Source organism: Marmota flaviventris, chromosome 14 (assembly GCF_047511675.1).
Source record: "Marmota flaviventris isolate mMarFla1 chromosome 14, mMarFla1.hap1, whole genome shotgun sequence".
Taxonomy (NCBI): domain Eukaryota; kingdom Metazoa; phylum Chordata; class Mammalia; order Rodentia; family Sciuridae; genus Marmota; species Marmota flaviventris.
In genome coordinates, this window is record NC_092511.1 from 31,680,378 (window position 1) to 31,696,834 (window position 16,457).

The 16,457-nt window shown below is 38.9% G+C and overlaps 1 protein-coding gene across 3 annotated transcripts in view; it reads right to left on the minus strand.

Annotated features, from left to right (window-relative positions):
* The window catches only part of Slc8a1 (solute carrier family 8 member A1), a 364,582-nt gene that overhangs the window by 22,261 nt on the left and 325,864 nt on the right, over nucleotides 1-16,457 (minus strand). For all 3 annotated transcript variants that reach the window (XM_071601522.1, XM_071601523.1, XM_027934398.2), the window contains one exon: nucleotides 3,703-3,978. In XM_071601522.1, coding sequence (XP_071457623.1) covers nucleotides 3,703-3,978 — 276 coding nt within the window. The remainder of the gene's footprint in view (nucleotides 1-3,702; nucleotides 3,979-16,457) is intronic.

The window sequence follows — 16,457 nt, forward strand, 5'->3', positions numbered from 1 at the left end:
GTGTGTGTGTGTGTGTGTGTGTGTGTGTGTATATATATATATATATATATATATATATATATATATATAAACTATGAAGACCATGTCCAGGTAGCTAGCATGAATTGAGAAGAAAAGAGGCCTACAGACCAGGCTCTGGCTCACTTTAACAGTTCAAGGTGGAAAGAGACTGTGTTCCAGAAGTCTCCTCCTCCAGACAGGAGGCCTACAGAACTGTGATTCAGAAAAAGGAGAGCCTTCCTCTACTGACAGGTGCAGGTCTTTGAGCTTTGTAGACGTACTAAAGGTTGGGATGAGTGAGAACCTTGGTGGACACTCCCTTGCTAGTAAATTTTAATGAGCATTGGATCCCAGGTGGTATGAGGAAGAAGCTCTCTCACCTGAAAAGCCACAAGCTAAAGCGCTCTCACCTGAAAAGCCACAAGCTATTTCCTTTGAACAACATGGTAAAATATATTTTAAACAAGATACAGCTATTTAATGCTGCCCTGTGGCGAGAGGACTGGCATGGGAAAGTTTCCAATGCCCATCTGACCACCATATCTAAGAATTCAAGATTCTCACCTCCAGAGGAGCAACAGTTCAATAGACACAAAGCAGAAGCCTTTCTACTTTGGGAAAAGTGCCAAGATACCATCCTAGAGGAAAAAACTGGGCATCCAGAGCAATGTTGATTAATGGCACACTGTAAGTGGAGAGAATTAGATTTTTTTTTTTTTAATTTTTCTACCTGGACTTTGTGATCTAGAAACATCATTATCATTTTATTTTATTTTAATTTTTAGGAGTCAGGGGATATAATAAACATGACTCTGAATCAGCAGGGTTGAAGAATAAAGTCAGAAATATTATGTTCATTTAGCATCTTCTTTAATTTGCATAGCTTTTGGGGGGAGAAAATGACTATTTATATAGATTTGATTATCTGAGATTACCCATGAATATATTGCTTAGGGAGTATGCTGCATAGTTAATACTGCAGCAAATTATAGAAGTTATCCCCATAATAGAGCAAAGAAATCTATGTCCCAATGGGAAACATTTATGGCAGTGTAGAGAAGTCATTTCAACAACTAATGATTCTGTTGTATTCTCCCCAAATAGTTTCTTACCTTTTGATATCTCTACCTGGGTTCTGCATTGGCTTTTAGTAGCAGAACAGGTGACTTCACTACACATTAAGCTCTGCTCTAATCTAACATTTCATGTTACAGCAAAAATGTGAATTTAACATGCAGCTGCCATATTTTTCTGGAGACTATTTGGAAAATTGGCATATAGAAAAAGTAATCAGTTTTGAGGTGTTGGATATGAGGAATTGGTGAATTACAAAACACATTAGAAACAAAGACTTGATGTAGGGAAAGTATTTTTATCCTTTTTAAAATAAATGCATTTGGTAGAATGAACTGCTGCTGCCTTTTCAGAAAAAAAAGACTGATTTTGGACAATTGTCACAAGAGGTCTAATTCTGTATTTATTATTCCAATTTCCACATATACTCCTCCAGCATTATAAACCCAGGCCATCAGTGTGTGCTACCTTGGGCACCATTTGATTCAGTGACTTAAGCCCTAGGGAAAGTAGACCCCCAAACATATTTCCTTATACTAATCCCAGAAGCAATGGCAACCGTGATGTTTAGCTTCTTTAGTTGAATATATTTTCTAAATATAACAATATAAGATTGTTAATATTTTAAGATTTCCTCCTGCTTGGTTAACTTATGGTAAGTTTTGGAGAAATATTCAAAGTACACATCAGATGCACAACTGAGCAGAAATGAGATTGAAAAAGTCTGCCCTCCTGCAAGGATCAAGAGTCGTCTAGGAGTTGGGTGCAGTGGCTGAGGTAGGAGGATGAAGAGTTCAAAGCCAGCCTCAGAAAAAGTGAGGTAGGTGCTAAGCAACTCAGTGAGACCCTGTCTCTAAATAAAATACACAATAGGGCTGGGGATGTGGCTCAGTGTTTGAGTGCCCCTAAGTTAAATCCCCAGTACCAAAAAAACCCGAGTTGTCTGGAAGGTTGAATAACCCTGTTCACTAAAGGAAGAATGAGAATTCTTTCTAAATCCTTTGCCTCATCCATTAATTGGGCTGGACACCAAAACTATGTGGGTCCTTTTAATCAGGACCCCCCTAAGTGGTCAGGCTGTTGGAAAATACTACCATATATTGTGTCTGACCAGAGAAAGTCTGAAGACTTCCACGGTTACTCAGAATTATTCAAGGTAACTATGGATTTATACTGGTCAGATCATCTTAAATTATTCAACATAAACAATGATCTTAAGAGCCACAATTATATTGAATTATTTATGAGAATTCTATTGATGCTTGACTAGATGGAAAATTTATATCCTAATATTTTCTCCAATCTTACCACAATTCTGAATGGTAAGTATGGTTGTCCCTATTTTACAGATGCAGAAACTGAAGCTCAGAGAAGTTAAGTCACTTTTCCATAGTAACTGAGATGATAAATATCCATGGAGAACTGCAACTGGTGAATTCTAATGAAATACAGTCATACACCATAAAATGACATTTGGGTCAACGATGGAGCACATATACCATGATGCCTGACTGTACATGACATAAATTGTACTTGTTTTCATTTTAAACCCCAAACCAAGATTGCCAACTATGACTAGCTACTAGCAATCATAACAACTTGATCAAGACTGTGATATTTGTGGAAAATAGAGTGATTGGCTTCATTAGCCGAGCTAGATTTTCTTCCAGTCCTGTCTTTTTCCAAGCCTGCTCTAATTGTGTCCTTGGTCTGCTACTGGGCAGAGAATGAGTGCCTTCTATGCTCAGAGTTGAGTCTTTATGTCTGTCAAGATGCAACTAATGCTAGGGAACAGGCTAGAATTTCAATTACAATAAGCTGTGATATAAAACAGAGTCATTGGTGAGTTTAAAATACACATTTCTGGGCTCTACCCCTAAACCTTCCATTGGGTCGATTATGGGTCTCCAACTTATGCATTTTTCAACAAATTCCCAGGTAATTCTGAGGCTCATCAAAGTTTTAAAAAATAGTGCTATTAATATTTGGTGTGATGATGCTTTACTCAGAATTCTGAGTCAACATAATGAGCTACAGTTGTAGCGTGGAAGAGAAATTCATTTTATAAGGGATGCATGAAGGCTGTCTTCAAAATGTGCACTTGGTCTGCTCACTTTTGTCAAAAATACTTCTCTCTATCCTGATCAATGTCTATTTCCTATTTACTCCCACTAATACTTAGATCAAAAGAATAGTTTATCAAGTATCTATTAAGTATCTTAGTTACCTAAACATACAGTTTCATGGAAATAATCCAAACCTTTTTCAATATAAAAGACAGATATTTTGTTCTTGAAGATGATTTGGTATTTTGTTTTGTGCTTTTGAAAGCATTCACTCTAAAGGGAAGCTGATCTGAACATTTATTCATCAAACTGATTGGCTCTCTCCGTGGAGGCCCTTTGGGAATGCATGCCTGTCAGCACAATGACACTGACCAGCTTTATAACCTTGAGAAGGGCCATTATTTGACAGCACATTATTTGGTAACACACTTATTTATCTCTGGTCTCGCATCCTTCACAGGCCTGGTTCATTATCACAGCCCTTAAAATTGTAGGAAAGAAAGGATCAAGAAGGCAAATGAGCTTCCGCTTTGGGGGGAATTAGATAGAAGGCATTCTGTACCTGGCACTGAAGTCCCAAGTGCAACAAACACGACGGCGGTCACGGAATCTTTCAGGCCAATGGTGCAACCAAAGTGGGAAGCCAGATCTCCAATGAAAGCTGTCAGTAGGCCAATCATGAGAATGGAGACAATGAAGCATGCCCAGCCATTCCAGTATTCCGTAGGAGGGACGAAGGCAAACAGGACCTTCCAGAACACAGTCAGAAAGTGCATCACGTAATCAAAACAGGAGGGCAGCTTCTCCTCCCCACATTCATCGTCGTCATCATCTTCCCCTGGAGAGAAAGGAATGAAGCACATTTCATTATGACCCAGGTCTTCCTCCTTCCTAACCTGTCATCCCTCCCCTCCAAGAGATAATTGGCCATCAGAGTTGGGTGAGGCTTAGGGTTTTCTAAGGGACGATGAACCATTACTTATCAAGGCACTCAAATGCCTCCTTATTGTGCTGGTTGGTCAATGGCAAAAACTTACCCCCACCTGGGTCTGCTTATGTGCAATCAGTATGCCCTTTCTACACTCATATCACTTCCTGTGGGGTTTGTCATAGCAGAGAAATAAAAAAGAATTTCTTCCCCCAGAGTTGCCTCTTTTGAAGACAGTTATTGTGGTCAGAGTCTACTAGGGATCTTTTCTCCTACTCCAAATCAATGATTATATAATTACCATCAGGATAATATTCATACAAGGCCTCAACCCACAATGGTGGCCCTTGTGTGTCACTCCAGCTTCATTTCCTATGACTACCTCAAAATCAACCTTTATCATGAATAAGTGAAATTATTTGCATTGTTTTCAAACCGTATGCACTTTCTCCCACTTTCACCCTTTAGAACTAAAGTTGTTCAGTCCCTCCTTCCTTCTCCTTCCCCCTTGTTCCTTAATATTAATTTCCATGATGTTCTCTCAGATCTCCCCCACCCTAATCAGGGCTGGACACACTTTCTCAGAGTGTCCATAGCTCCCAACACTTTGGACTCTTGGTCAGTGATTCTCAAAATGTGCTCCCTAAGCCAGCTGCATCAGAAGCCCTTGGGTGCTTATTAGAAATGACAGTCCTCAGCCCCACTGATTCAGAAACTTGGAGGAGTGTGTAATAATAAATCTGGCCTTCAATAAGCCCCTCCACATGATTCTTATATGTTCTGCAGTTTGACAACTGCTGTTTTCTCTTAATTGTACCTATTTACTTTCCCCTCTTGTCCAGTTGACTGTGAACTCTTCATTTATCTTTGTGCCTCTAGTGTTTGGTACAATCTCCCTCAGGTAGCTAAATGCCTCTTAAATGAAAGAATGCATTCATGAATTTCTACCAATTTTATGTCAGTATATAATTCCAAAATATACACACACAGATCATAATTCCTTATTGAGTCATATTTGAAATGCACAAGAAAATAGAAAATTTATAATAATATTTTCAAGTGGAGATTTCATTGATAATGTGAAAATAATCCCCATTCATGTAATTTAAAATTAGGATATTGAATTTCAACTTTTCTAGACGTGGTAGGAGATATATAGATTCACATATTTTGTGGCCATTTTGAAAACAACTTCTTGAAGACTTTGTTCACCTGCTCCAATTTTATCACGAGGGATCTACTTTTTACTTCCCCCCAACTAACGCAGCTGGCAGTAGGTGGGGCTGTCAACTTTCCAGGTGTCTATATGACCAGAGATTGCCAGTATGGAGCAAATGTGCACTTCGTGAGACACCCCATGGTGAGGCCATCTGGTGCAAATCACGAGTGGGTAAACCCTCTGAAAACGAGGAAGCTTCAAGTAAAGAGTGCTTCTCACAAAACATGAAAAGAAGAATGTCTGGGTCTGTCACTTGTCACCTTACAGAAAAAGAGAGAAGTAGCAATGGCCTACTCTTCCAGGAGCATGTGGTCTGACCTATTATGTAAAACTTGGGGATCTGTCTCCTCCAGCAGATGAGCAGGACAGCCTTTGGGATCTGATTAGGTACAGAACTTGAGTGAACTTTGCTGACTGATATGTATGGGGGTGTAAAAAGCACCAATGTCCTCCTCCTCCAAGGGCTCAGGCTATATGGTTATTACACATTTCTAAGAAGCTTGCCTAAAAGCACAAGGTGCTTCTTAATAAACTCACCTGGTATGGGCTGCACTGTCTCCCCCAAATTCATATGTTGACACCAATGTCCACCCCAATGCTTAGAATATGACCTTATTTAAAAAACAGGGCCTTTAAAGAGGTAATTAAGTTAAAAAGAGGCCCTCTGGGTGGGCCCTAATCCATTCTGATTGGTGTCCCTAATAAGAAGAGGAAATTGAAACACAGAGAGACACCAGGATGTGTGTGCACAGAGGAAAGACCATGTGACGATGCAGCAAAATATAGAATTTGCAAGCCACGAAGAAGTGGTGTCTGGAGGAACCCAGCCTGCTGACACCTTGATCTTGGACTTCCAGCCTCCTGAACTCTGAGAAAACAAATTCCTGCTTTTTACACCGCCTAGCCTATGGCAGCCCTGGCAAACCAATGCAGCAGGCCTTCAGGAGCCTCTTATGTTATGGCATTTAAGTGTAGTATATACGTATCACCACATCACACTCATTCCCTAGACATGTACCATTATGATACATCAATTAAAAAAAATAAAACAATTAGTGTTCTTATTACCCAGTCTTTCAATCTTTTCCCGTGTCTTTATACATTTCTTCTTTTTAATGTTTTTTTTTTTTCCTTTCTCTTTCCTTCCCACTCCCTTTTATCCTACACTTTGGCTCTAAGTAAAACACAGGATCAAAAGTCTGGTTTTCAGGGCTGCCTCTGCTTTCTCTGCCTCTTCTCTTCCCCCACCATCCATTCTAAAAGGGAGCACTTGTATGCTGGGGGATTCAGAAAGATCACTAGAATTTCTAGTTATATTTATTTTGTATCCAATCTTTTTAAATTTCTCTATTTGTGGGCATTTTATAATTTCTAGGGCAAATGATTAAAGTGCTTGGAAAACATTGAATTGTTATCCAACATTCATAGAAACATGCTATTCTGCCTCTGACTCTGCAAAATTACTTAATTTTAGGTGACTAAGTCTTATATTTTGAAGATGAACAAGAAAATAAACAAGCTTTTCAGAAGAAATGACACTTAGAAATAGAGAGTAGATATTATATTTGTTTTCAAGATGGAAATAATAACACCTTTCCTGTGAGGGAGGTGCAGGGGAATAATTAGATCATCTCTGCAAAGTGTCTGAGGATGTTTCAAGGTGATGATTATCATGGTAGTTATCATTATTTTCCTCCACTTAGGATTGCCACTGTGTTTCCCATCATTATTTAATTGCTTAGTCAACATGCTGGGTCCTAAGGTTACATTTTAGCTTTTTTTTTTAAACAAAATTAAATCTTACCCTTGAAAATTAACTTCATGATCTATTAATGTCAAAGTGGTGGATATGAAAGCAAGAGAGAGAGAGAAGGGTGTGTGTGGGACTGGGGAGATCCTTCTGTAGGACTCCAGCATTAGAAGAAATCTTAAATGTTTTAATGCTTAAGTCTGGCCTGGGTGGTTCATTTATTTTCCAGCATTTGAAAGTAGAAGTAACTTTCCAGCCTTTTTGCTGGAATTTCACTGACTTTATAAATTTTATCTTCAACTGAGAAGTCATTTAAATATTAAAAATGACCACTGACTGCCATGCATAATGCATGATTGCCCTGTCTTGGGGAAAGACACATAAATATTATGAGCATCCATCACCACCTGGACTGTATTTAAAAGTCTGTTTCCTGCAAAGAGCAGTGGAACATAAAAAATAAAAACAAAATAAACAACAACAGCAAAACAACAACAACAAAAACCCAAGCCCTGGGAGCAACTTTTATTTGACAGCAAAAATGATAGCAATCTGCCAGCTCTGCATGCTTACTAGCACAGGGTTACTGGAAGCTACATAATTCTTTCAAGGACTTCCTCTCTGTGAGGCAAAGAAACAGGTTGGTGAGTGTGCTTTTACAGGATCCCAAGTAAACCCCTCTTATCTCAGAATCTTTTTTTTTTCAACTTTATGGGTTCCATTAATGGAAAGACAAACAAGCTGAATTTGAGTAATCCCTCCCATGGCCTTTTAAAGAGCTTCCTTGATATATGTTGGGCTTCCTGCATATCATTACAGAAAAATAGCCAAATCATTAAAAGTGCAGATAATGGAGATGGTGTCACTTCAATTACTGATGTGATAGTACTACAGGCACTGTCCAGCTCTGGAGCAGGGGGATGAGAGCATCATCATGTAACATCTCATGAAAGGCACCCCCTGGGCTTGGTACTCACAGGTAACCTTCTAAAATAAACAGGTGATTCTTGATATCCTTCCCTAGATGCTCACGGTTTGTCCCTGGGGAGATTTTTGAAAAACAGAAAAAGAAACTGCCAAGGTGTGGTGGACATTTGGGTCAGAAACTTTAAAATTCCACTTCTGGTTCTTGTAGCTTATTGGGGGCAAGACACAAACTTTCTGAGCTTCCGTTTCTTGTCTGTCAAATAAATGTCCAAACTCACACAATATAGAGCTGTTGCAAGGACCAGAGGAAGAAATGTCCAAGTCCTTTGTAAAACTGAAAGTCTCTTTACAGATAGATGTGTCATATTCCATTATTGTTACTTGTTGGAGGAAAGGCAGTAAATCAATATGACCCATGTATCCTGATTTCATTGGGTCTATATTTCTGTTTGAGTAAGTCATTATCATTACAGTTCCCTGAGCTGCTTAATTTTAGGAAAAGAAAAGAAGGAAGCAACAGAAAGAGGGAACATAATGGAGCGTCTACTACGTGACAGGCACTGAGTGAGATTCTTTCACATACCTAATTCTATTTCATTTGTACACTAATCTTGTAAGGTAGGCATTAATCCTGTTGTACGTAGAAGAACTTGAATTTATAGAATTTAAGTGATTTTTGTATTGTTTTGGTTTGTTTTTGTTTGTTTGGTACCAGGGATTGAATTCAGCTGTGCTTAACCACTGAGCCATATCCCCAGGCAATTTTTAAATTTTTTATTTTGAGACAGGTTCTCCCTAAGTAGCTTAGGGTCTAAATTGCTGGGGCCCTTTAACTTATGATCTTCCTGCCTGTCAGTCTCCTGAGCCTTTGGGATTATAGGCGTGCGCCCCATGAGGGACTTCAGTGACTTTTTAACATGACCACTCAGTTCCTCTACATGTGATGCCTTCTTGAAGCAAGCTGAAGAAAATAGCATCTATTACATACTGATTTAATTCTTCTAATGTCTGGTGCTGTATGGATACAATACTGCCTTTTTGGAATGTGAAAATATTGATGCACTCATCAGTAATATTTGTATTCTAATATTTTCTAGACATATTTATGATTACTACTTTTGCAGAGTCAGATATAAACTCTTCTATGAACCTTTGAGGACCAAGAAAACAGGGAACCAAGACAAGTAGAAAGGATGGCATCATGGTTGAGACCATTTAGAATCTCTTCTTATTTCCATTTCTAGTTGCTGAAGGTCAATCACCTGGTTCAGAATCAAATATCCTGAGTTGCACCTGGCTGATCACTATAGAATTTGGGAAGCCGGCCTAAATCATCATGAGTCTGTAATATAAAGAAGCAGTTTGAGACACATATGCCACTGTTAATCTGGAGAAGTACTGGACTTTAAATCCCTTCTAGGTATTCCATATGCTTTCCCCTTCCTCACTATCAAATTTTGTTTTACAACTTGATATCCAGTAATTATGAATCAAATTTTACTCTCGTTCCATATTTCATTTCTCTTCACTTTCAAAGGTTCTCACAAAATCATAAAATGTAAAAGATGAAACAAAGAAGTCTTAGCAATTAGTTAATTCCCCCCTTGTCATTTTAGGAGAAAAAAATGAGAATTCTTATTCAATTGATGAATTTTTAATCCCACGCTTTCTTGTATCAGTGTATATCTGGGTGTATGTTTTGAACACATAAGGGTTTGAATTAAGCACAATGATTGTCTTGCTCACACAGTGATCTATTTGAGTAAGTCATTATCACTAAAGTTTCCCTGAGACACTTTAATTTTTTTCTTTTCTTTCCTTTTCCTTTACCCCTTGAGATGTTTGCAGGCTATTTCTCATGATAAAACAATTATCATCTCTCCCTAACCATAGTGGTTTGTATATAACCAAATTCAGTTATTCATTCCCAAAGAAGAATTCGCCTCTTGTTCTGGGTTTTGAAGAAGTGGAATAATCTTTTCTCTGTAACCTGACCAATGAGAAGTACTTATAGGTTCTTTGAGGCAAAGTTGATGATGTCAATAATCTTCCTCTTATGTGCATATAGAAAGATACTTCCTTATGAGAGGTATCTGAACACACATTTTGCTGTAGGCATCTGCTTCCTTCAACTGAGGCATTAAAGATAGGTAAGAAAAAATAGCTGAACTTAGAGCTTTAGGCAGGTTTCAGAGCTTGCCAATTTAATACCCTTGTTTAATGTGAAATTTTCAAAACTATCTCTGCCAACTATTTGGTTGCCAATGCCATACATGTGAGTCTCAGCTATTATGAAATTCATGATCTCATTGTCCAGGTTCTAATGGGTCTGTCCATCAGTTCAGGCTGCTGGGTCTCACTCATTTGTCCTAGTCCCATCTGCTAGGTCATGCAGAATAAATGCTGTCCTATCTCACTTGACATTCTTTCAGGCATTTGAAACTGGACTTTCATAACAACTTCAGTCATACGCTAAGTTTGTTTATCAGATTGGCTCTGCTCCTCTGAGCCCCCTCTAAGTGATCCACATCCTTACTTTTTTAAAACACCATGCTTGAAGCTGAACATAGCTCCACAAGTCACTTAATTCACCCACAATTGGGAAGGTCTTTTACCTTTCTCATCCTGAACTCATAATGTATATAATGAGCTTCCCATAGCTACAGTACATGTCACTGATCTTACTTATACTTTATTTTTAATTTATTAAGCTAGTTTTAATTTTCCATTTAATCATAAAAATTCATATTAAATCCATATTTCTTTTAAAGAACCACTGAAGAAGACACTAGAAGATGGAAAGAACTCCCATGTTCATGGATAGGCAGAATCAATGTCATTTAAATGACCATATTATTGAAAGTGATCTACAGATTCATGCAATCTCTATGAAGATATCAATGACATTCTTCACAGAACTAGAAAAAAAACCCTAAATTTCATATGAAATAATGAAAGACCCAGAGCAACCAAATTAAGTCTAAGCAAAAAAACCAATGCTAGAGGCTTCATAATTCCAATTTCAAATTCCTAGAGCTACAGTAACAAAGGCAACACAGTACAGGTATAAAATACAGACACATAGATCATTGTTACAGAATGGAAGACACAGAGACAAACCCACACAGATGCAATCATTTGATCCTTTACAAGGGTGCCAAAAATATGTTGGAGAAAGTCAACTTTTTAACAAAATGGTGCTAGGAAAACTGCATATCCACATGTAGAAGAATGTTAGATTTCCATCTCTCACATTGCACAAAAGTCACCTAAAAATGGATCAAAGACCTAGGGATTAGACTAGAAGCTTTGTAAACTGCTAGAAGAAAATGTAGGGTCAACACTCTATTGTGTAGGCATAGGCAAGGACTTCCTCAATAGGACCCTGAATGCTAAGGAAATAATACCAAGAGATAAAAAATGGAATGGTACTAAATTGAAAGCTTCTGTACAACAAAGGAAATGAGAGTGTGAAGAGAGAATGGACATAATGGGAGAAAATATTGATCAGCTACTTTTCCAACTAAGGATCACTTATACCTTTAATCAACAAGAGCTCATTGCTTCCAAGCCAGGATAGGCCATGGCTCCCATTTCACACAATACTTTGATGGATTATTTTGGTACATGAATATACATATTTTTTATCTCTCTTGATTAGGTTCTTTAGGGGAAGTGATTGCTTACTTTCAGTCCATATAAAACCTAATTATTAACAAAATCCTGTATATCATGATATCATACCAGCTTTTTCTAAGAAACTGCCTTCAGAATGTATCCAAATTATGAAAATTCCCTTGGTATGGTCAGTTGTTTGTCAGTTGTTCTTGGGATAGTGTAAGCCTTGTTGCTTGTCTCTGGTTTTAATGTACTGGCTTCTTGAGATAAATGCCTGAGAGGAAGGATAGTGTTGACAGTGTAATACTGAGAGGTCTTTCTTCACTACCTAGTGGGAATCAGAATTAGTGTGGGGATCTCACAGCTAGAATCTACTATTTCTGGAAATCTGCATGTACAGTAATATGCAGTTTACTCCTACAGATCCCATTGGTCTCCAGTTTTCATCGTATGATTTTTGATGAATGCACTATTAATGTTATTGTGCACGAGGTATGAGTTCAAGATTGCTGCAGATTTGTAACCTGGACTACTGGCCTGTTTTTGAATCTAGAAGATACTATATAGACCCTGTTAATCATACTCATCAACCTTCTATGTCACAGAGAGCCATAGGCCATCCTGTTCCATGAGAGAAGTGCTAGTTCTTTGGAGATATGGATCAGGTGATAAGTGACAATATTGGAAATCAACCCAAGAAGGCAACTCACAGTGTATAACTCTTAACCCTGTCTGAGAAAAATAAACCTCTGACTGAAATTTTCCATGAAGAACTGCATGCTTACCAGTTTGGGCCATTATGGTCCTTGTTAGAGTGGTTGACATAGTACAAGAAATATTTAATGTGACAGGAATATTTCTCAGCAAATGTAGCCTCTGTCAGAATGAAAAACTGATCCTCTAAGGAGTTCTAGCTCCACTCAAATTTGATTATTACTAAAATGAATCTGTTTAAAGCTATAAATTAACTGATTTAGTCTCTCTTAAGAATTTGTCTACGTGAAAGGAGTGCTCCTATATGATTGGAGTTGAACATAATTAGTTTTGTGTGTTTTCTCATGAAGCTTGGATTTTTGAAAAGAACTCTGTGTCATGGAAATAATCTTGACATTCAATGTTCTCTAGCCCTTTAGGAATTGTAGGACTGAGAGAAATCCAGCATTCTGCAACAGAGAGATATTTCCTGAAGACTTGAGCACCTAAGAAAGGTACTGTGACCCATAGTATCAATACACCCAGCCAATGTAGATGCCTCCTGCTAGTTTAGATGACTTAGTTACTTTGGGTAGTTGGGGGCACATCAGGTTCTAAGACTGATCTGAGGGCTCAGTAACACTTGGTAAATATCAGCAGCTGTGTCTAAATTAGCCTCCTGCAACACAGTAGGCTAAGCCTTAGAGGAAATGTTTGGGCAGACCCTGTAATTTGCAACAAATATATTAACATTATAGCCTAGGAAATGTTAAAATTTATATCAAAGGTAGTTGTGTACAAAAGTATGCTCCACATACAGAGGAGCATAACAACAGCTCAGATTCTCTTAAGATGCTGCTGTCATTAAGCTGTGACTTCAGATTCCCTTATTGAGCACTTTCTTTATTGCATTTGAGTAAATACGCACATCCCACTTAATCTTCATCTTCCAGGAACCTCATGAAGTAGGTACTATTTTCTGCATTTTAGAGATGGAGAATCCAAGGCTCAGAGTGTCTTACTTATGAGATCTAACCCTCCACCACCTCACTACAATGGAGCCACCCATTATTTCCAAAGACAAAAATAGCTGTAGATTGTACAATAAAAATTCATCCAATAAAATTTAAGCTCCTTCCTCATTGTTTTATGAAAAGCATCATTGGGAAATAACTATCCTTCTTTAATTAGCCTTCTATATATAATGTAATATGTAAAATATTATTTGCTCTTTCAGAGAATGAATGGCTGGCTCCACTTTATCCTTCCTGTGGAGTCTCAGTTTCCTTCCATCTTTAGGCTAATCCTCCATTAGTGCTTTACATCAGCCCTGTTGGGAAGTGGGGTCGCCCTCTTTTTGGTGGTAAACATCCTCTTCTCTTGGGCAGCAAACAGGAATGGACACCAGCCCTTCACTGGTGATGACTACTTTCCCTGGTGACAGTTCTCCTGAAGTGACTTTGTTCTGAGAGTGGGGTTTGTGAGTTGATTTGCTGGTAAAATGACAACACAAGTTAGATGTCTAAGATTCCAATCATGTCCTTGGTTTGCACAATGCAGAGTGATTACAATTGTTCAGGTCAACCCTCTTATGCTTGCTCCAGCTTCCTGCTCTCTCTTGTGGTTTTCAATGAGATCTCAGTAAACAGGGCTCTCCACTGACAACAAGGAGGCTTATGCAATTGACTAGTTCTGGGGAAACGCAAAGATTTTCTTTGTGCCTCGGGTTCCCCTTCTGGGAAACGGGCATAGTCATAACTAACTTTCTCTTTCTTGTTGTTGAAAAGATAAACGGGATTTTCAATATAAGTTGTATGTTTATACATTGTAAACAGTTTGGGTGGGGAAAGGGGGAAGGCTAATTCCTGGAGTTCGGCTGGAGCATCTCCTTCTCCCACTTTAGAGGGCAGGCTGACTAAGGGGAATGTTCACAGTGGTGTCTGCCCATCTGTTGTGGCTTTTTAATTCTCTCATGAATAATAAGCCTGCATCAGGCTGTTGTGATGCATTTCTTCAAAATAAACCATCTTAAAAATATCTCCGTTTATCCTCCTATCAATAAGTTTGCGGCCTATTTTCTTTATTTGGTGAAGGCCTGGTGCAAATTCTATTAAGTCTGCAGTCCACAAATATTTCAGGCCACTGTTTTGAACCACAAGCACAAGCCAAACCCCTAACCTGGATGTCTTCTGAATTGTCAAGGGGAACTGCATGATAAAAGCATGGCTTTCTGAGCCCCATTCATTTCTTTGGTAACTATTTGTTAACAATTTAGGTGTCAGGCACATGGCAGGCTTTGGACATGTAGACCAATAAGATCCTGAATCTAATAGAACTTCCACTCTGGCAAGAGGAAACAGTAATCAAGTCAAACAAATGAATAAACACGGTAATTTCAGATAATGATACAGGCTTTGAAGAACAATGGAGTCAGGTAATGTAATAAAGAGGAACTGGGAAGTGGAAAAACCCTTTAGGTGGTGCCCAGTGAGCTAAGTCCTTGGTGGGAGAAAAAGCCAGACATGGAGAGTATTCCACACAGAGGAAGCAACTGTGTAGAACAGAAATAAGCCTGTGGCTTACAGGTATCAAACTCTGGATGGAAAGAGGACTGACCTTGGTATCAGAATCCTAGGGTCAGGGTGTGAAGCTTGACTTCTGTTTCCGTGTCTTGTAAATGGATCTTGAATGCCTACAGCACAGTCTTGTGTGAACACAGAACAACAATTCACCAGAGGTGAGACCTTTTGTTCGGTCCATGTGGCTAGGGTGCCGCCCAGGTAGGTTTCAGATTTTGCTTTGCCAACTCATGAGGCCTCACAAGAAACATCCAAGTCATTAGGTAACATAAGAGGGCAGACACAGAATGTGGGAGAGCTGAGGCACCCATTCCACAACTCCACAAGACAATAAGAGCTCTACTCTATGTGTAGCAAGATCCTCGGGTTCTGAAACAGGCTCTTTGCAGTACTGGAGGGGATTCTTTCCCTCTCTGGTCTCAGGTTCTTATTTATTTAAAAAATGGGGGCAGGAGCAAATGGAGATTAAAATAGTTCATCAATAAGCTCTGTGCTGGGATTCTGAACTAAGATGCTCTAAAAGGACAGAAGACACAACACCCAGGCAGAAGACCAGACAAAGGCAAACAGGGGACCTGCATGGGGCGGGCAGTGTGTGTGTCAACACTGATACAGGCCAGAGGTCTTTCTTTGCAGGAGCTGGAATGACAAGGTCTTTATCAAGAGAACAGGCTGTGAACAGCAAGAATTAATGCTGCAAGGTACTCTTATGGGGCTCCTCTCTGCCTAAGGGGTGTGTGTGTGTGTGTGTGTGTGTGGTTGGAGGGGAGGCTATGTTTATTCGTGTTTCCACTTCTTGGGATTATTCTGAAATGTTTCCCCCACCGAAAAATGGTGTACAAAGGCTCCTGCCTGGGAATAAAACGTTGTCCTGTGTCTAAAGCATTGATCGGAGAGCAACAACTGAAACTGTAATCACATGGAGCAGCTAATGCCAACAAAAGAGCGACTGGATCCACTGATGGTGCATTGTTTGCAGAGAGGAGCTGCTGCCTCTCCAGACAAAAGCCGCATTGGAGACATGACTTCGGGCTTACAGACCAGCCCTTCCATACAGTGTTCTCCTCAAGATTTTGGTAATAAGCAATTTAGGAAGAAAACAGCCCAACAAACCAATATTCTTTTCAGAAATATCAGCTAAAACATATCTAGGGGCAAGAAAATAATTGCTTTTTCTCTCCCCCTCCTGTCCTCCCACTCCTGTGTTGGGGCCTGCCTCTAAATCTAGGAGAAGTTCTCTGATTCAACATTTTATCCTACCAACACTGACATTTTAAAATTGATAGACATCCTAGATTTGTTCTGCCTACTTACAAGTATGGTGCTAGAATATCTCCCAGCCTACAAGTATGGTGCTAGAATATCTCCCATTATAGTTATCTCTCTGGAACTTACATTCTTCTTTCTTACTCATACTCTCTGCTTTTCCTCTTTCTCAGTTAGGATCACAATTATCAGCTAAATAACAGTAAAATTTCACAACAACACTACTAGAAAATGCCATTTTAAATATTCATTTGCATATTCAAATTGAACACACAAATGATTATATTTTATTTAGGTATACACACCTATGCATATCAGCTTGTCAGGTGTAGATGCA